This window comes from Odocoileus virginianus, chromosome 1 (assembly GCF_023699985.2).
Source record: "Odocoileus virginianus isolate 20LAN1187 ecotype Illinois chromosome 1, Ovbor_1.2, whole genome shotgun sequence".
Classification (NCBI taxonomy): domain Eukaryota; kingdom Metazoa; phylum Chordata; class Mammalia; order Artiodactyla; family Cervidae; genus Odocoileus; species Odocoileus virginianus.
Window position 1 is genome coordinate 70,608,847 of NC_069674.1, and position 21,640 is coordinate 70,630,486.

The window sequence follows — 21,640 nt, forward strand, 5'->3', positions numbered from 1 at the left end:
TCAAAGAGGGCCCTGCTTTTTGCCAGAACAAGTACCCAAGTGCTGATTACCTCATCTTCAGATAGTGCCCTCCCCCCACTAAGTGCTCCCCTCTAGCTGCATGGTTTTTTCCAATGGTCACAACACCCAGGTTAAAGTCGGCTTCACTTTTCAGGCTGCTGCCTCCAGCCAATCCGGACACCAGCCTCTTCCACCTTGTGTACGTGGATGCCATTGCCATAGCCATCGTTGGGTTCTCAGTCACCATCTCAATGGCCAAGACCTTGGCAAATAAGCATGGCTACCAGGTTGATGGCAATCAGGTAAAAATAATTAATTTTCTGCAGATGCTTCCTAGCGGTATGGTCATCTTGCTGTACTGTGCGAGGCATTAAATCATCAGAACACTGAGGTACTGAATCCTACCTCACCTCATCAGTAGGTGATATCTCCACTCTGAAGTTTACAGTTTGCCAGATTCCTCTCGGTGCTGTCCCTACTTTAAAGCTCACAGCCCAGCATCAAAACATGTATATTATCAAGTGTGAAAGAGATCGCCAGTCCAGGTTGGATGCATGAGACAAGTGCTCAGGGCTGGTGCACTGGGAAGACCCAGAGGGATGGGGTGGGGAGGGGGGATCGGGATGGGGAACACTTGTAAATCCATGGCTATTCATGTCAATGTATGGCAAAAACCACTACAATATTGTAAAGTAATTAGCCTCCAACTAAGAAAATAAATAAAAGCTCACAGTCTGAGAATCTAATATTTTTCCAGGGCCATTTTTACTCTACTCAGAAGCTTTCTCTTTGTTCATTAAACTTTGAGTTTATGATTCTTCACCCAAATATATTATTTCCTGCCTTCCTTTATAAGATAGCTGCAGATAGAGTATTTAATCTGAATACCATGAGCCATTAGTTTGGTTTGACAGTGTTACTCTAACACTGTGTAGTTCTAAGAGGAGACTAGATGTTCTATGTTTGTATGAGACACAGTGATCCAACTAGGAAGACCAGAAGTTGCCCTGAGATAAGGACTCAGTCACTGGTCCAAAGAGGGCACTGGCATGGGTTCCTGGATGAACATGAGCCCAGGCATTTAAAAGATGCCAGTAGTCCTATCCACCAATAATTTTCTCTTAAACATCCAAAATATTTTGTCCCTGTTGCTGAAGTTTTCTTTAAAAAACAAAAATATTAATTGTGTAGAGAGTGCGTTTAGAAAACAGGGGGCTAGGTGATGATCACAGCATTTATCTCTAACACAATAAAAATTCAAAATGTTTTTCTCCCACCTTAAAGTATGCAACAATTCCTATTTTGAACTCATGCTAAACAAATTTTTATATCTGGAAAGAGAATGAATAGACAGCCTGTACTGTTGAAGATGTCCTTTAAAAGGGTCATAATGCCTGTCTTCCTGAAAAATAACTGATCTCTTTTGTGCTTTCCTTCCACATGGAAAAGGAGCTCATTGCCCTGGGACTGTGCAATTCCATTGGCTCACTCTTCCAGACTTTTTCAATTTCATGCTCCTTGTCTCGAAGCCTTGTCCAGGAGGGAACTGGAGGGAAGACACAGGTGTGTATGCAGCTGGCCTCTAAGGTCTGGTGATTTGGGTGATAAACTAATCTCCTGATTTTATTCTGCCTGAAGATCCCTGCTCCAGTGAGCTGTGTATGAATCAGAGAAAGGTATGATCGGTTGAAGCAAATCACAAAGAAATGAATCTGTAGAAAAGGAGTATATTCGCTAGTCAAATCAAAAAAAATTAACACTCCTGACTACCAGTAAACCTCAAGGTTCAGACATAGGATATTGTCGTGAAAGCCCGAGAGTGAGTATGGGCAGATTGCCAGCCCCGTTCCATAGAACTTTCTGATGGAAATGTTCGATATTTGTGCTGTCCAATATGGCAGCCTCTAGTCACATGGCCTTCTTGAGCACTTGAAACGTGGCTTGTCCAACCAAGATCTGAACTTTTTATTTTATTTAATTTACTTTTTACAATTTAAATAACCACATGTTGCTACTGCAAATGGACAACAAAGCGATGTCTGAACTCTTCTGGCCGCTGTGTGTCTTAGGTCTGCACCATATATCTCCTTTTCTCCACCACTGGCATGGGCATTTCATTCAGAGTGTTTAAGCATTTCAGCGTCTGTTTAAAGGCTAAAAGACTTCCTGGTGGTTCAGCTGGTAAAGAATCCGCCTGCAATGCGGCAGACCTGGGTTCAATCCCTGGGTTAGGAAGATCCCCTGGAGAAGGGAATGGCTACCCACTCCAGTATTCTAGCCAGGAGAATTTCATGGACAGTAGTATAGTCCTGGGGTCACAAAGAGTCAGATATGACTGGGCGACTTTCACCTGAAGGCTGTAAGAGGAACCAAAACCTCAGAAACGGAGTAGGAAACAGTTACAGGTTTGTGTAGCGGTATATGGATGACTTATGTGAAGCCGTATCTTTCCATAGTGATTTTCAAGAGACTAAGAGCAAGCCATGTCCCACTTCTCACTCAAGTCTCCTAAAAGCCCCTTCCATGTGTCTTTTCTCATCCAGCTTGCAGGTTGTTTGGCCTCATTAATGATTCTGCTGGTCATATTAGCCACTGGATTTCTCTTTGAATCACTACCTCAGGTGTGTACCTTGGACTTGGTGAGAGGTTTTTCCATGTGTAGAGATTTTACAGTTTTATTAGTTGATATTTTTGTGACTCTCGTGGGTTTTTACTATAACCCTAGTAGGGTAGTAGCAAAAAGGGTCAACAGTAGGGTCAGTATCCTCTTCCACAATCTGCCTATACCTGGGACCTACGGGAAGCCTTCTCAACATCTCTGGTTCTGTTTCCTTATCTGCAAAGTGGAGGTTTGGATTTGGTTTATCTCCAAGGTCCCTTCTCTCTGATCTTCTATGACCTTATACTTCTATTAAAAATTTGAGATTTCCTACACTCATAAAACATTTAATCTAGAAGAATATAGGAACAATATAGAGTAGAAAACTCATAATGTAGGAAGGCCATGGGGGAAATCATTCCTTGAGTACCATTTAATTCTAAACCTGTTAGCCACCATACAGGTTTGCTACTAGAATATAAACCTGGTTTTCCAGAGCCCATTTTAGCTAACCAAGTCCTGAAAATCCAAGTGTTCTTGGCTCCAAACGTACCGTCACTGCTGTGTAGGAAGTGAGTGGAGAGAGGATGTGGGGAGGGCATCAGGACGACAGTGAGGCATCAGCAAGGCTCCTGAGGACACTGTGTCCACGGGGTCTCTGGACACGAGAGGAGAGGCACATGTGGATGTGCTGTGTTTCAGGCTGTGCTGTCGGCCATTGTGATCGTCAACCTGAAAGGAATGTTTATGCAGTTCTCAGATCTCCCCTTTTTCTGGAGAACCAGCAAAATAGAGCTGGTAAGTAGCAAAGGTGATAGTTAGGTGAGTATGTCATAGCAACAGATGAATTGTTGCCGGTAAAAATGTGAGAAAGATAAGTTACTGTGGCCAGTTATTATATGCAGTATCCTGTTAAGCAAGGATATGTGTGTGTGTGTGTGTGTGACTCAGGAAGTTTTCACATGATTCTACCTAAAGCTCTCTTTTTTTTTGTTTAGACCATCTGGCTTACCACTTTTGTTTCCTCCTTGTTCCTGGGACTGGACTATGGCTTGATTACTGCCGTGATCATCGCACTGCTGACTGTGATTTATAGAACACAGAGGTGAGAGCGCAGATTGGCTTGGGTGTGTGTCCTGCCTGACACTTCACCAGTGACCAAAGCTCAGCCTGGTCAAAGAAAGCTCTTTGATTACTTCTGATCTGCATGAGAGGGAGCTGAGGACTCACGGGCTTGCTGGCTAAATAAACAAAAGGCCAGATGGAAAACTCAATAGGATCTTGCCAGATGCTCTACTCTGTCACAGTTTATATTTACATTAGTGACTTTTTAAAAAGAACCTGATTTGTCTCATGGTTCCTGCCATTCCAGCCCCTGTGGCACCCTGGCTTACGTCCCCTCTTCTGAATGAACTGTGTATTCTTGCAGTCTTTGGCACTGCGTGCTGACGTAGGTTTTGATGACATGGAGCAGACTCTGACACCACGTTACCATATGTGGGGCTTCAGCTGTTCCTTCCTCCACCCTGAACTGTTATCGCCCGTCATCTCTTCTCCTAGCAGGAAGCTGAGCCCAATAGAGAAGGTATAAAAGAACTTTTTAAAAAAACAGTGTGTTCATGATAAATAAATAACTCACTACAAAGAAAACAATAAAGAAATCTTGTTTCCAAATAGCCTGACTTTGGAGTCAGACAACCGTGGATTCAAGTCCCGGCTTTCACTCTCTATATGCTCTGTCATTTTACATGACAGCCTCCGTCTCCGCCTCTATAAAATGAGTCTAATACTTGCTCCCTCAGAGAGTCACAGTGAGGTTCAGATGAGGATAATGCATGTGAAGAGCCTAGCACAGTGCCTGACTCATATTATGCACCCAGCAAATTTAACACAGGAGGAATGAAAATGAGGTTAGTCTGCCTTTGTCTGTAGTTGCAAATCACATGATAGTTAAAGTTTTGATTGTGGTTTATTGAAGAGCTGCTAGATGGAGAATGATGGGTTGCTTCCTACTCTGAAGGAAGGAAATGAACATTTTCCTCATCAAAAACTACATAAAGGGAAATGTTAACATGTGGAATCTAAACTCAAGATAAGAATTACACTGTTTTTAATAACAAACTCTACCCTATCACTCTTTTTTATATAACAAGAAGTCCCCCACTTGTTTTCATAAGAACATTGTTAGTACATGCAAGAGTTCTTTATCTCAGAGCTTTAGTGAACATAATGATTTAAAAATATCTATATCCTTTATGATATAGATATGGACAAAGGTCCATATAGCCAAATTTATGGTTTTCCAGCAGTCATGTATGGATGTGAGAGTTGGACCATAAAGAAGGCTGAGTGCCAATGAGTTGATGCTTTCAAACAGTGGTTCTGGAGAAGACTCTTGAGAGTCCCTTGAACAGCAAGGAGATCAAACCAGTCAATCCTAAAGGAAATCAACCCTGAATATTCACTGGAAGGACTGATGCTAAAGCTGAAGCTTCAATACTTTGGTCACCTGATGGGAAGAGTCAACTCTTGGAAAAGACCCTGATGCTGGGAAAACTTGAGGGCAGGAGGAGAAGGGGGTGACAGAGGATGAGAGGGTTGGATGGCATCACTGACTCAATGGACATGAGTTTGAACAAACCCTGGGAGATAGTGAAGGACAGGGAATCCTGGCATGCTGCAGTCTGTGAGGTCCCAAAGAGTCAGACATGACTTAGCAACTAAACAACAACAACAAATATCCTTTAAAAAAGCCGTGGTATAGAATTCAAGATTTTTTTTCACTTTTTGTTTTTTTCACCCAAATAGTAGTTTGTGATTTCTTATAAATTTTAAAGTTAGGTTGTTTTTAAATGCTCTGCTTCTTTTTCTCTCCCAAATGATTTAGTAAACTTCATTTTTTATGTTTTGTCCCTGTTGGTGATTGTGCTGGGCCTTTGTCGGTTAGAGTTTGGGGAGCCACTATTCAGGCTACTTGTTTATTTTCAGCTGCTTCTTTTTCTATAATCGGAGCAGGCTACCCAGAGAGGGCTAGTGCTCCACTGGCTTTGCTTGTCTTCCAAACACCCAGACTCCCTCATAGCCAATAATGTTAAGGGACAGTCAGTTCATCAGCAAATAGTTCCAGATGTCTTCTTCCTGCAGGCAATGTGGCAATGATATAAATGTGATGGAAATTCAGCTTCCCCCTGCCCCAGCTGAGGTGGGGGGGAAACATATTAAAATAATTATAAGCTTTTCTTAAAAATTATAATCTTAATTGGATAAATTTTTTGAGGGAGTTCTATGTTCTCATAGAGATGCTAGGCTCTAGGAATATTGCAGTAGATAAAACATGGTCCTTCCCTTCAAAAAGGCTGCACTCTCCTAAGAATGATCGATTCATAATCATGATGATGATGCTAATCATGGTAATGAAGTAATGGTGGCATTAAATTAGTGTGGTTATGTGCCTGGCTCTGTGCAAAGATCCATGCTTTGTATCATTTTATCCGTATAGACCAATGACTGTTAGCATCCCCATTTCACAGATGTGGAAACTTGGGCCTGAATTGATTAAGATCATACAGCAAGTGGTAGACAATGATTCAAATATGAGTTTTTGTAAACCCAGAGGCTAATTCTTAAAGAGCATTTTATAATCCATCTTCAAGAAATTGAAATACATGGTTATAAGTGCTTCAGTAACCATAATCAAGGTACAAGTGATAATAAGCGTAAGAAATGGCCAGATGAAACCCCATCAGAGTTCATAAAGACTTTCTTGCTCCTTGGGGTGATTAGGAAAGAAACAAGGAGTATTTAGACCTGAGGGTTTTCAGTGCACTCCAGCTGGTCAGGAAGACCTTTTCTGCACCTGTTGAAATCCTCATACGCGGAGACCCCACTCACCCAGCCAGAGAGCTCTCATCCTCCCCTGTGTGCCCACAACAGTGCTTTGGTCCTCCAGCACCTCGCGTGTCTCCAGGTTACTTGTGTTTTGTGTGGTCCATATGCTAAGTCACTTCAGTTATATCCAACTCTTTGCGACCCTGTGGACTGTAAACCTCCAGGCTCCTCTGTACATGGGATTCTCCAGGCGAGAATACTGGAATGAGTTGCCATTTCCTCCTCCAGGGCATCTTCCCAACCCTGGGATCAAACCCTCATCTCCCATGTCTCCTGCTTTGGCAGGCAGGTTCTTTACCACTGTTGCCACCTGTGGTCCCTGTGTTAACCCCTACTCACCCTTGCCCCCTGGCAACTAGATTGCAACATATGGACAACATTTTGAGTCTCTTTTAAAAGGTTTTCTCATAATTGTGAACTCAGCTGAGAACCTTTCTTCTTGTCTACAGTATCAGTCCTTGGTGTTATATTTGTCCACAGTCATCACTAGACTGTGAGCATGAGCAACTTAATTGTAGAGGTGAGATTCCTGGAGCCCAGATCCAGCACATGATTGTGTGTTCTCTGAATGTTTGTTGAGGGAACCCACCTAGAAAAATCTGTGACATTTCTGCTATAGATTCTAACTCATAAAGCAGTTGTACATACATGCTGAGGAACACCAGAGCATGGTAACGAGGCCATGAAATATCAAAGAAAAGACCTTGAGCCATATTCTGGGTCTGCCAAGCTCTCTAACTTGAACAACTCACCTAACCCTACTGGACTTCAGTTTCTCTTCCACATGATGGCAGAAATAAACCCAGTATATTTTTAATGGGCTATAATAAGGTAATATCAGGTATTTAAGAAATAGTATCTAGCATCATTTCACTGTCTACTTTGAGCCAGGCTGTAAAGATTTAGGAATTTGTGTTCTTGAAAAATAATGTTTAAAATGTATTCATTTGGGACTTCCTTGGTGGTCCAGTAGCTAAGACTCCACACTCCCAATACAAGGGCCCCAAGTTCAATTCGTGGTCAAGGAACAAGATCTCACATGCAGTGAGTGAGAGTTCAGATGCTGCAACTAAAGATCTCACATACCACTATGAAGCTGAAAGATCCCACATCCCACAGGTAAGACCCAGCACAGCCAAAGAAATCAATAAGTAATTTTTTAAAAATCTACTCACTTGCTATTATTTTCTCCCATTCTGAGGGTTGTCTTTTCACCCTGTTTGTAGTTTCCTTTGCTGTGCAAAAAGCCTTTAAGTTTAAGTAGGTCCCACTTGTTTATTTTTGTTTTTATCTCCTTTACTCTAGAAGGTGGGTCATAGAGGATCTTGCTGTGATTTATGTCATAGAGTGTTCTGCCTATGTTTTCCTCTATGAGTTTTATAGTTTCTGGTCTTATGTTTAGGTCTTTAATCCATTTTGAGTTTATCTTTGTATCTGGTGTTATGAAGCTTTTTAATCTCATTGTTTTACACATAGCTGTCCAGTTTTCCCAGTGCCACTTATTGAAGAGACTGTCTTTTCTCCATTGTTTATTCTTGCCTCCTTTGTCAAAAATAAGGTGCCAACAGTTGGATGGGGTTATCTCTGGGCTCTCTGTCTTGTTCCCTTGGTCTGTGTTTCTGTTTTTGTGCCAGTACCATGTTGTCCTGGTGACTGTAGCTTTGTAGTATAGTCTGAGGTCAGGAAGGTTGATTCCTCCAGCCTCATTCTTCTTTTTCAAGATTGCTTTGCCTATTCAGAGTCTTCTCTGTTTCTATAAAAATTGTGAAATTTTTTGTTCTAGTTCTGTGAAAAATGCCATTGGTAATTTGACAGGGATTGCATTGAATCTGTAGACTGCATTTGGTAGTATAGTCGTTTTCACAATATTGATTCTTCCAACCCGGGAACATGGAATATCTCTCTGTCTGTTTTATGTCATCTTTGATTTCTTTCATTGGTGTCAATAGTTTTCTGTATACAGCTCTTTGATTCTGCAGGTAGGTTTACTGCTAGGTACTTTATTCTTTTTGTTGCAATAATTTTCTCTTTCTGATTTTTTGTTGTTAGTGTGTAGGAATACAAATAATAGCAAATGAAACAACTGATGAAGCATTAATTTCCAAATTATACAAGCAGCTCATGCAACCCAACACCAGAAAAACAAGAACCCCAATCAAAAAGTAGGCAGAAGATGACCTGAACAGACATTTCTCCAAAAAAGACATACAAATGGCTGATAAACACATGAAAAGATGCTCAATATCACTCATTAGAGAAATAAAAATAAAAACTACAATAAGATACCACCTCACACTGGTCAGAATGGCCATCATCAAAAAATCTACAAACAATAATTGCTGGAGAGGGTGTGGAGAAGAAAGAACCTTCTTTCACTATTGGTGGGAATGTAAATTGATACAGCAAGTATGGAATACAGTATGGAGATCCCTTAAAAAATTAGGAATAAAACTACCATATGACTCAACAACCCCACTTCTGGGCATATACCCTGAGAAAACCAGGGTATATGAAAAAGACACAAGTACCCCAGCTATTTACAATAGCTTGGACATGGAAGCAACCTAGATGTCCATAAACAGATGAATGGATACAGAAGCTATGGTACACATATACAATGGAATGTAACTCAGCCATAAAAAGGAACACATTTGAGTCAGTTCTAAAGAAGTAGATGAACCTAGAGCCTATTATACAGAGTGGAGTAAGCAGAAAGAGAAGAACAAATATTAACACATATACGTTGAATCTACAAAAGTTGTACTGATGAGCCTATTTGCAGGACAGCAGTTAAGATGCATACATAAAGAACAGACTTGTGGACACAGTGTGGCGGGGAGGAGAGGGGGGAACAGATCGAAAGAGTAGCTTGGAAACATATACACTACCATATGTAAAATAGATAGCCAGTGGGAATTTGCTATATGATTCAGGGAACTCAAACCAGGGCTCTGTGACAACCTAGAGGGGTGGGATGGGGTGGGAGGTGGGAGGGAGGGTCAAGAGGGAGAAGAGATAATATTACCTATGGCTGATACATGTTGATACATGGCAGAAACCAACACAGTATTGTAAAGCAATTGTCCTTCAATTAAATATAAATTTTTAAAAAATCTGTTCACACTAAACTTAAGGAAACTCCTATGCTGATTTGAGATTTTTGTTTTATCCCCACACCTTCGGTTGATCCTCCAACCTCTTGCTCTACAAATCAGTTCTCTTATTTCAAATAAAATGAAAATCCCCTCTCCTGCTTTAGAATTAGAGCAGGAAGATAATTCTGCCTACCAAGTGACATGAGATCATGTCCCAGGCATGGTTTGAACTCTGCACAGTTCATTTTTCCTCCCATCTTTAAATCCCTAAGTCTTTTGTCTGGAACAGATTGTGTGTGTGATATGTGGATGGTATGTACGAGCATGTGTGTGGTGTTACGTGTGTGTGTATGTGGTGTGAGGCATATGTGCTGTGTATGTATATTGTGTATGTGTGGGGTGTATGTAGGTGGAAGGTATGGGATGTGTTAGGTTTGGGATGGTACTGGGAGTGCAAATATATGTGGAGCCCTTCTGAAAAGGGACCATAAAAGGACCAAATAAACAAAAAGAGAAAAGAACCAAGTATCCCTGAAGTCACTATAATCCATACAGGATTTGCAAATGTGCAGAATCTTGTGTTTCCATCACTACCTGAGCATCAGCATGGTAATATTTTAACATACTCCCTCTCTGTCTGCAGTCCAAGCTACAAAGTCCTTGGGCAGCTTCCTGACACTGATGTGTACATTGATATAGATGCATATGAGGAGGTAGGTCCTTTTTCCTATCATTTAAAATGGTTGTAAGCATATGATGTGACTGGCTAACTATTATTTTTACTCAGGATAGAGAGTTAGGGGTGGAGATGTGGGAAGTGTGGTGGTCAGAGTGAAAAGTCTGAACTTCCATTTACTGTCTGGATTCAGTTTTATAGTTTATACTATATATCAGTTACACAGCCTCCTAATATTTATTTTTCCTCTTTTTTAATGAGGATAAATATATATTCTTGGGCTTAAAGTATATGTTTGTAAAATACCAAGACTGTCAGGGTGGTCTATATGTGCATGATTTCCTTCTGATGAATTCAAATGGGTGATAAAATTCTAATATTAACCATGTACAATGTAGGTGGTGGGGCTGTGTAATTCTCCTACTTCATTTTTTTCCTGCTTCATTTTTAGTAGTTAAAACTATGGCTTAAAATATCCTTGACTTTGAATTTTCTTTTCTGATGTGGAATCTCTTATGTAGAATCTTTTACAAAGTCTTCTTAAACTAGTGTTATCTGTTTGTTTTGTGTTTGGGAAGAAGTTCTCAGACTCACTGTAAAATATTAATAAATTGGACTGGTGGTAGGATTGCTATATTTTCCCCTTTCCAAAGAATTAGGTGCTCAATTACTTGTTTCCAACTGCATTCCAGAATTTCATGAGGCTTCTTGATAAAATTTTCACCTGAGTCTGTTTTGACTCCTACCTACATTCTGTGAATAAACCAATATAAACTTCTGTTCATTTTATGTGACTGCTTCTCAGAGTCTGAGTGGCAGCTCCCCATCTCCTAGATTCTCTTTTTTAATGTTTTTAAGTTTCTTCTTTGTATTTTATGGTAAAAAAAAAAAAAAGATGAAACAAAGACTTTTAAAAGAAATGGGAAGATGTGCATTTTTAAAGGCCTTCCATTCAACATGCCTTCCTTCAGAACATGAGTAGGTTTTGATTTGCATTTCTCTGATAATGAGTGATATTGAGCATCTTTTCATGTGTTTGTTAGCCGTCTGTATTTTTTCTTTGGAGAAATGTCTGTTTGGTTCTTTGGCCCATTTTTTGATTGGGTCATTTATTTTTCTGGAATTCAGCTGCAGGAGTTGCTTGTATATTTTTGAGATTAATCCTTTGTTTCTTCATTTGCTATTATTTTCTCCCAATCTGAAGGCTGTCTTTTCACCTTGCTTATAGTTTCCTTTATTGTGCAAAAGCTTTTAAGTTTAATTAGGTCCCATTGTTTATTTTTGCTTTTATTTCCAATATTCTGGGAGGTGGGTCATAGAGGATCTTGCTGTGATTTATGTCAGAGAGTGTTTTGTCTATGTTCTCCTCTAGGAGTTTTATAGTTTCTGGTCTTACATTTAGATCTTTAATCCATTTTGAGTTTATTTTTGTGTATGGTGTTAGAAGGTGTTCTATTGAATCAGTTCTAATGAGATGGATGAAACTGGAGCCCATTATACGGAGTGAAGTAAGCCAGAAAGATAAACACCAATACAGTATACTAACGCGTATATATGGAATTTAAAAAGATGGTAACGATAACCTTATACGCAGGACAGAAAAAGAGACACAGATGTATAGAACAGACTTTTGGACTCTGTGGGAGAAGGCGAGGGTGGGATGATCTGAGAGAATAGCATTGAAATATGTATATTATCAAGTGTGAAACAGATCACCAGCCCAGGTTGGATGCATGAGACAAGTGCTCGGGCCTGGTGCACTGGGAAGACCCAGAGGGATGGGATGGGGAGGGAGGCGGGAGGGGGGATTGGGATGGGGAACACATGTAAATCCATGGCTGATTCATGTCAATGTACGGCAAAAACCACTACAATATTGTAAAGTAATTAGCCTCCAACTAATAAAAATAAATGAAAAAAAAAAAGAAAGAAAAAAAGAACATGAGTAGGTCAGCTAGACTGGCATTATTTTATTTAAACACTGTCAAAGGGTCCTTAGCAACATCTGTATTAATTTTCAAGTTGGAAAAGGGAGGCAGTTGAAGTTTTGATTCTGAAATATTTCCATATATTAAATTCATTAACATTTTACTTTTCAGGTGAAAGAAATTCCTGGAATAAAAATATTCCAAATAAATGCCCCAATTTACTATGCAAATAGTGACTTATATAGCAATGCATTAAAAAGAAAGGTGAGTCACAAGAAATTAAGAGTGATTATTTCTGAGAAGGGAATCTAAAGATTGATAGGCATGTGCGGGTCACTTACATGTCTCTATATACTATTTATACTATTTCATTCTCTCCATCTGTATTTTTTTAAATTATAGTAAAATATAACTTAAAATTTATCATTTTAATGACTTGCAATTATACAAGTCAGTGGATGGAGTTAAGTACGTTTCAATAGTTGGGTAACCAACACCACCATTCTTTCTCTTTTAATATATGCATATAGTTGTTTCAAAAATATTTAGAAAAAAAATTAAGTTTCTTATTCTTGGGAATACATGGATTCCTTTGGTCATGATTAGTACTCCACCCCACACTATCCACTAAAGAGGAAAACCTCCCAGTCAACCCACACAGTCTCTTAAATATAAAAATCTGAGAGATTTAAGTTTGAAAAACTCTACTTTAAAATTATTTTTAGGGACTTCCCTGGTGGTTCAGTGAGTTAAAACTTTGCTTTCCAGTGCTGGGGTGTGGGTTCGATTCCTGGTCAGGAAGTAAAGATATCCCACGTGCCTCGTGGCCAAAAACCAAAGCTTACAACAGAAGTAGTCTTGTAACAAATTGAATAAAGACCTTAAAAGAATAGTCCACATTAAAATTCTCTTTAATATTTAGTTTCTGGCTGTCTTGAATCAAGACCAATAATAAGAAAACTTATCAATGTTCTTTTAATGAGGGAGTAGCCCAGTTCAGGGCATTTGAGGGAGAGGTTAGGGTGATAACTTGGCATAGAAAACAATCAGATGGAGAGAATTAAAGATTAATTGCTTTGGGTGGATCCTGGGAGCAAGAAGTGATTTTTATTGCCCTTCTGTAAAGACTGGAGTGAACCCAGCCTTCATAATGGGAGCAAGAAGAAAGGCGATGAGGAAGTATGCTAAGGAAGTTGGAAATGCCAACATGGCCAATGCGACCGTAGTCAAAGTGGTGAGTAGTCCCTTCATTGTAATTTTCCTTTGTCTCCTGATCTGCGTGCTCCCCCTTTACTCTTGATCTGCATGTCCCTCACCTTTTAACACGGCATGAAGTCCCTAAAATAGGAAAGCTTAGAAATAAGGTAAGTATCCTTTATGTATTAAAAATACATAATAAGGTCAGTTATGAGAATGCTTCTGAAATAAGTAGTGATAGGAGCCAGGAAAACGTGATTTTTAGAAATGAAAATCACATAATACCTAAATAAATGTTACTATTATTACTTTGTCAGAAATTCATTCAGCTGATAGTGGAAAAAAAAGCCTCAAAGACTGGTTTTTGCTGTTTGGTCTTATGGTAACTGTGATCTGTCATGTTGAAATTAATAAGACTATTTTAGAAGTGAGAGGAAAATGGATATGAATACTAAAGAAACTGGTTTCATTGGACAATAGAGGAAGAAAAGGAAGAAAAACGAAACAGCTAAAATTGAATATTCTGTACATATCCTTTTTTGTGATATACAAGGCTGGAATATAGTGAGTAATTTAGAAGAGATCTGTTATAATCAGAAACTGGAGAATAGAAGGCCTAATTTTTCTCTCATAAATTTTTCTCAGAACAAAATATGAGTTGTTTATAGAATTCTGGTTTGGTTTGATTTTGATGTAGGATGCTGAAGTTGATGGAGAAGATGGCACCAAGCCTGAGGAAGACGAGAATGAAATAAAATACCCCCCAATAGTCATCAAGAGCACACTTCCTGAGGAACTGCAAAGATTTATGCCCCCAGGGGATAACATCCACACCATCATTCTGGATTTTACGCAAGTCAATTTTATTGATTCTGTTGGTGTAAAAACTGTGGCAGGGGTAAGCATCATCTTCAAGGAGTCTTTTAAGGATAATATCTCTGTGCCCAGTATCACCATCAGTTAAATTAGAAAACTGAACTAGGGTTTTCAACTCGTAAAATTTGGTTGCTATTGCTTTCATTTTTCAATTTTTTGTTGTTAAAAAGAACAAAAATATACAAAAGTAAAGAGCAGAGTATAATGAACCCCCTGTAACTATCACTCAGCTTCAACAATTATCAATTCATGGTCAATTTTGTTTCGTTTATCCCCCACACACCCACTTCCCCCTCCACTTATTTTGAAGCATATCTCAGTCATCATATAATCTATAAATATTTTAGTATATATCTCTTCGAGAAGATTTTTTAAAAGTCATTACCATAATGATTTTATTACACTTGAATAAAATTTAACAAGAATTCTTCAATGTTCCAAATCATCACTGTTGATATAAAAATCAAACAAAATGCAAATTTTAAATGATTAGTTCAAAATGCATAATTTTTGAAGCAAAGTCACTCAAGTGAATGAACCAGAGCATCTTATATCACTAAATACATATTGGTAGAAAGAAACTTCTCTTGACACCTCACAGAGTCAAGAGAAACTAAACTTCATTTTAACATTCTTACAGATTGTGAAAGAATATGGAGATGTCGGTATTTATGTGTATTTAGCAGGATGCAGTGGTGAGTACAATTTTAGAATGGGGAGGCATTTTATTTATTTATTTCTAAAACAGAATTTATGTTACATTTATTTATAATAATTTTTGTTATAAACTAAACAGCATGCATGAAGAGAAAATTTCATCTGTCTGCATCCTTGGGGGAGGCATTTTAACATTTTGGTTTTGTTTCTTTTTTTTAATAACTACACTTGGGAGAATTTTCCCTTAATTTTAGTTTTGGTGAAAGTGAAACTTATTCTTCTGAAAATTACTCTGAAGCTAAGCTTTGAAGTTAGCCACTTAACAGGCACTCACATTTCTGGTTACTTGTGGCAGGCCTGCTGCACTGGAGTTTGAGGAAAGGAGCTAGTAAACCATTGTGAAGAAGCTGTGTTTTTTTTAGTAATCATGTATTTAATGGCTGCCATAACAAAGTTATATAAAATCATTTAAGTGTTTTACCATGCAATGCCTGCTATTTTTAATATAAATTTTGGTTAAAACAGTACTTGAAAATTAAATCCACATAAAGGCTTCACTTTTCACCTACCAGAATGGCAAAAATTGGAAATATTTAACAGCAGGCTCTGTAGGCTCACTGGGGGGGGGGGGGGGATAGGAACCCTGACATTGCTGGTGGGAGTGCAAACTACAGCAGCCTCTGTGGAGGGGAGACCAGCGTTTTCTTTCCAAATTACAAATTCATTTTTACCTTTAACCCAGAAAATCCAGCAATATGCTACACCCACTCAAAATGACACATTACGTGATTAATCACAGTATACAAAAACAAAAGGCCAAAATCAATTTGTGTCAAACAGAAGGGGCCAGTTAAATAAACCGTACATAGAACACTATGTAATGATAAAAAATAAATGAGTGAAAAGATTAAGTAAAAAAAAAAAAAAAATTCCCGAATTTTATATATGTACATATATACATATATACATACACATACATACCAAAAGATAATGCTATCTTTTGTGTAATGGAAAATAAAATAAATATATACTTATATTTATATCTGCATAAAGACATACTGAAAGAATACACATGAAAATAATAAAAGTGGCTTCCTTGACCAGGGGAGTGATGTCATGAGGACAAGTATTGGGGTGAGATTTTTTACTTTATATCATTTTAATATTGTATGTGAAAGTGTTATATTTTTAATGTTTAAGACTGACACCCAGAGTGTGGGCTAATTTTCCTTTTTTCTTTTATAGCCCAAGTTGTGAATGACCTCACTCGAAATCGATTCTTTGAAAATCCCGCCTTACTGGAGCTGCTGTTTCACAGCATTCACGACGCAGTCTTAGGCAGCCAAGCCCGAGAGGCGCTTGCCGAACAGGAAGGCTCGGCGGTTCCTCCCCAGGAGGACTCCGAGCCCAACGCCACTCCCGAGGCCTAGGCGAGGAGTTCAGCCTGCCGTGGGGTATGAGCCTCCCGTGATTATTAACCTACATGCTTTAAGTACTAGACACTAAGTTGTTGGTTTTTTTCCCTGAGGCTAAATATTAGTAGTCAAGGCTTGATTTGGAGGGTGAATGATGCACAGTAAGATGTATCTTACTTGTATTTTTTTAATTGACTATTTCAAAAATGTTAGCCTCTTGCCTGCCTTTATTGTTCAGTGACATTTCTGTTACTTTTAGTATTATCTTTGTGAGCCAAGCACTTAAATTTTATTTAAGTACTTTATCCACAAATCAGATATGCTGTCACCAGATGGGTAGTAGTACTTAGTTTTTCTTCTTGTTGATCTACAGGCTTTCTGTAATCAGTTACCTCACAGAAGGGGCAAGCTCACAATTTTTTAGAAGTTCTTTTAAAATAACTATTTACTGTTATAGAAGTAGTATAAGTACATTGGGGAAAATTAGAAAAGATAGACAAACAAAAATAAGGAAAATCTTACATTACCACCAAAGATTATTGCTAACACTTTAATGCATATTCTTCCAGATCTTTTTCTATTCATATAATTTACATCTTTTAACCAAAATAAGATTATACTCTATGTAGTGTTCTGTAACCTATTGTTTTTTCAGTCCACAATCTCTGCTTTCTCATTCTGAAACACGTTTATTTACCTCAGATCATATTCAAAGTTCCCCAAGTGCCCCCACATTTGTAGTTGGTTTATCCAAGCTAGTATACAGTCTATGACCTTACATTACAAATGGTCACATCCCTCTAATTTCAGAAGTCTATCTTAACCTAGCACTGTCCCTTTATTTATGACATGGACTTGTTAAAGGGAGTTGGAGCAGTTGTCTTATAGAATCCCATCTTGTGAATGTGTCCACTTGTTTTTTCAAGGTGTTATTTAGCTTGTCCCTCCATTTCCTAAACTACCTATAATCCAGAAGTTGTATTTAACTAAAGGCTTCACAAATTTGAATAAAACATTTTTTTTTTTGCTAGAATATATCATAGATGAGACACATGCTTCAAATCACATCACAACAGAAAACAAATAATATCTTGTTGATCTACCATTAATGATGCTAAAATAAATCACAGGATTAATGTGACAACCATCCAAGAATTACATTTTCTCCTTTGTGACTAGTGAATTATCTGTATGGTTCTTTCAGCATTGAATGAATGCTCAGTTCTCCATTAGCCATTCACCCAGGATTTTTAACGTTTGGTAATAGTTCTTGCCTTAATCAGCAGTTTTATTAAGGGTTTGTGAATTCTTCTCTAATTCTCTCCTGTAGTTTTCTCTCAACTTGAATTATTTGATCATCCTTAAATATAGTTCTTACTTGAAAGCCAGGTTAAATGTTTTATTTTTTATGCTTAATTATCAGCTTCAAGGTAAGGAGTTGGTTTAATAGATGATGACAGATTAAGTTCTTTTAGGTTTCTTTTTTTTTTTTGGTATAGATTCACGAATTTTTGTAGTTTTAATGTGTTTCAGTCTATTATAGTTATTCTTTTAGGTGTTCAAATCATCACACCTGTGGCCAGTAGGACCCCTCCCTCCCAGAAGTTTTTTTATTGCTGCTAATAGTGAAGTAGCCTTATCTAACCAAATCATGGTTAGATTTGTATAGTTATCTATAACCGTACAGATAACTGAGTATCATCCTTCTAAGTCCACAGAATTATCCGTTAATTCTTCATCAAACTCAGTTTTAAGCTGATGAGTAAGTAAAAAGCTATTTCAAGCATTTTTCTTTATAGCTATTCAAAAGGAGACCTTTAAGCCAATATATGTCATCAGAAGTTCTTGCTCCTGTAATTCTAACCATGAGGTCACTCCAAATCACAGCACAAGTATTAGCCAATCTGCTTAAAGCCTCATCTGCTAAGATTTCCTGCTAATGTTTTGTCTTTTTTATGAGTTTCCTTACTGACTCCTTATTTTAGTTTTCAGGAAGAAAACACTTTGAGGAGAAAAGTACATCAGGAAAGGACTAGATTAACATGAGTCTACTCCAAACCAAACCCTATAGTTTGTTACTTTAACTATCAGGTTTCTCAATGACTTTACTAATTTAATTCAAAGTAGTCCCCTTCCTTTATAACTGATACCATATCTAGATCTAGAGTGAAATTAAATTTGCATCCAGTTGTTTCCTTTGCACTCATCACACACAAGATCAGATACATCTGCCTTCTGAAAGAGCATGCAGTTGTAGGACCTCAGCTTACACTGGAAACTTTTGTATAAGGACTTGATCATTTCAGCCATTAAAGTAGAGCTCAAGGATTTTAAATAATGTTATACAATATTCTGTTGCATAATCTTAGCATTAATTTTCAATAAATGCTTTACACACAGCATATACTCAAGTCTTGGTTGGTCATAGACTGAAAGTAGTATACAGGAAAAGTACCATCCATAGCTTACAAATTTGTATTTTTCTGCCCTATAATTTTTAACCTATTCTGAAGAGAATTCTACCATGTACATAAAAACACTGAAGTCGTACTGAGGAAAAGTGTGTTTTCTGCATGCCTCTGATAACATAAGAATGCATTTCAAAATGTGTTCTATTTATATGTAGATATTTTGGAATCTTTTGAGTTATTTCATATAGTGGGACGTTTCCTGACCTTTTTATACTTACAATCAAGTTTTATCTCTACCTCATTCTGTCTGGACCTTAAAAGCTGTGTATCCTTCTGTGTTTGTGTGTGTCTTTCCATGTTTTTCAGCCCAGGTTCAAATTCAGATTCTTATTGCCCTATCAAAGAGCATAATCCATACTGACAGATATAGGGACTAGACTACTTTATTTTATAGCAGTATGAAAATGCCTTGTTTTCAGGAACGTCCCATATAGTGAAGCTGTCTTTCTCAAATCCTCTGCAATGTGACCATGGTTTATCTCTGTCTCACAGTTGGATGAAATACGTTTGCAAACAATTGTGAACCAGGGCCCAGGAAACTCCTCATTCGTGTCACAGACACTGACTGTACAATCATATAGCAGCTGAGAGTGGGATCTCAATGCCAGTCTTATCTGCAGTGGGACTCAGAAACAGTAAAGGGACTGGATCCTCTGCAAGCCCTACGAGGTCATTTTGTAGTTTTCAGGTAATATCTAAAAGATCCACTCCCTGTATTTGATCCTGCATCCTTACCTAACAGATAAAGGAGATGCCTGCCTACAGAGGTCCATGTTGAGAAAATGAGACTGCCCTCTTCTTGTGTGTCTGGAGAGGGTAGCAAACCTGGAGTCTGCCCCCCAGGGGGCAGGTGTGTGTTGACGTTGGGAGGTACCCTTGAGTGGGAATGAGGAAGGAAGGTTATGATGGTGAAGAAGTCCACCCTTTTAATCAGTTTAAATCCTAACATCAAACACAACTTCCTTGGTGTTAGACTGTATGCTTTAGTGAGTGCAAAAACGCTGTTGGTCCTTTTTTAGTGTACCTTTTAGGAATGCTTTTAGGATTCAATGTGTAGGTTGTTGATAATATGGTTTGAGTGCTGATAAAAGTTGGTTTGAGGCCTAACAAAATATCTAATTCTCCAAACATATAGCTGACCAAAATGCATACAATGGTTTTTATTTCCTTCAAATCCCATAGCAAAACGTTCAAAAGCCAGGGCTCCACCAGGTAACCTGTCTGCTCTGACTTGGGTTTAATATAGTTTGAGCATCTCAAAATTCCACTTTGCCTTACCAGGTTTTTCATTATACTGGTGCATAGTGTTTCAGCTTTATGTTAACCAATGAACCTTTGTGGAAATTAAATTTTATAAATCTAATCACGTTTTTAAAATGTTATTTAAAAGGTCACCACAGTATTTTTCTGAAGTCAGAAATCCTTTGAAAGGATAGAAATCCTTTCTATCAGCATGCTGATGTATGTGTAAACATGTGTCTGTACACACACATACATATTTTACATGGAGGGAGTTACCAGTGAATGTGTATTTTCTTCTTTTTAAATGGAATACAGACATGCTACTCTAGTTAGTGTTGACTTGATGTGTGGCCAGTAGATTTTCATCATCTAACGGAGATGTCAAGATTATTCAGAACCTATAACAGGTTCGGCCTGAGTACCACATATCCAACTTGAGCTGTTTCAAACTAGTGCATCTGATGTATGTGGTGATATGAACAAGTGCTAAGACTTTAAAGAGTGTGTTCTAAATGCATACATTGATCAAAACAGTAGAAAAACATCAATCTTTAGTATTCACTTAGAAGCATCACTTGGAAATGGTTCACTTTACTTCATACTTCTTGAAAGACTATAGCAGGTTTAAGAAAAAAAGCTTTTCTGATCAAGTTCACAATAATGAAAAGAGAAAGGATGTTGGTTGGATTTTATGAATGAATGGCTTTAATTTTTCTGCTTAAAAATTTTATTTAAAGATTTCAATACAACGCTTAGAGCATTTTCTATGTTGTCAACTTTTTTTTGTGAATTACAATGTATCCATCTCTATTTTGCATTACCTGTGAATACTGAACTACAATAAAAATATTCTTTATTGTGTTTGGGTCTCAGTGTTTGGGAGGGGCACAGAAAGGGGTTATTGTGGTGAAAGAGGGAGGGAATTTGGTGGTGGTGGTACATGAAATAATTTTAAAGAGCTTTGTCTAGGATTCTGATACAACTTTTATTTTAGAAATACTTCAGTATAGACCAGAATTCTTATGGGAGCTTTACCAAAATTTTAAACCATTAATTTATAAAATGAAAATAAGTACTTTTCTGTATAAAGCCAATTCTGGATTTTCTAAATGAGATTAATAATACATATGTATTATAATAATCTCATTTAGAAAATATGTATTGTATATTATTTTTCCTACTTTACTACTTTGCTAGTCATTAATATCAACAGTCCTTAATTAATCTGAAATTGACTTAAATGGCAAAGCAGAACACATTACATCAGATGCTTCTTACACTTTTAAACAAAGTTCAGCCAAAGCTTTATTATTCAACATTGTAGGAAAAAAAAACTATTGAAACACATGTGATCATGTGCCTTGATGGGCCACTGTGATAAGAGAAGAAAAGTATTATGGACAGAAGCATCGGCACTGGAGCAATTAAACTTGGACTCAAATCTCAGCTCTGTGACAAGGAAACAAGGTAGGAAAATTCTGCATCTGTTAAATCTACCTCACTGGGCAGATACAGTGGCAGACACAATGAGATAATATAGGTACAGCACCCTGCCAGCATATGTCTAGAACATACGTGGTCAAAATAAGCACTTTA

General features: G+C 37.8%; 1 protein-coding gene across 1 annotated transcript in view; it reads left to right on the forward strand.

Annotated features, from left to right (window-relative positions):
• SLC26A5 (solute carrier family 26 member 5) overlaps positions 1-20,872 on the forward strand; it is a 40,254-nt gene extending 19,382 nt beyond the window's left edge. The window contains exons 8-18 of the mRNA XM_020886079.2: positions 155-302; positions 1,450-1,563; positions 2,544-2,621; positions 3,302-3,397; positions 3,598-3,704; positions 10,226-10,295; positions 12,358-12,450; positions 13,313-13,420; positions 14,081-14,281; positions 14,900-14,954; positions 16,162-20,872. Of these exons, the coding sequence (XP_020741738.1) occupies positions 155-302; positions 1,450-1,563; positions 2,544-2,621; positions 3,302-3,397; positions 3,598-3,704; positions 10,226-10,295; positions 12,358-12,450; positions 13,313-13,420; positions 14,081-14,281; positions 14,900-14,954; positions 16,162-16,346 (1,255 nt within the window). The 3' untranslated portion in view covers positions 16,347-20,872. The remainder of the gene's footprint in view (positions 1-154; positions 303-1,449; positions 1,564-2,543; positions 2,622-3,301; positions 3,398-3,597; positions 3,705-10,225; positions 10,296-12,357; positions 12,451-13,312; positions 13,421-14,080; positions 14,282-14,899; positions 14,955-16,161) is intronic.
• Positions 20,873-21,640: the final 768 nt, after the last annotated feature.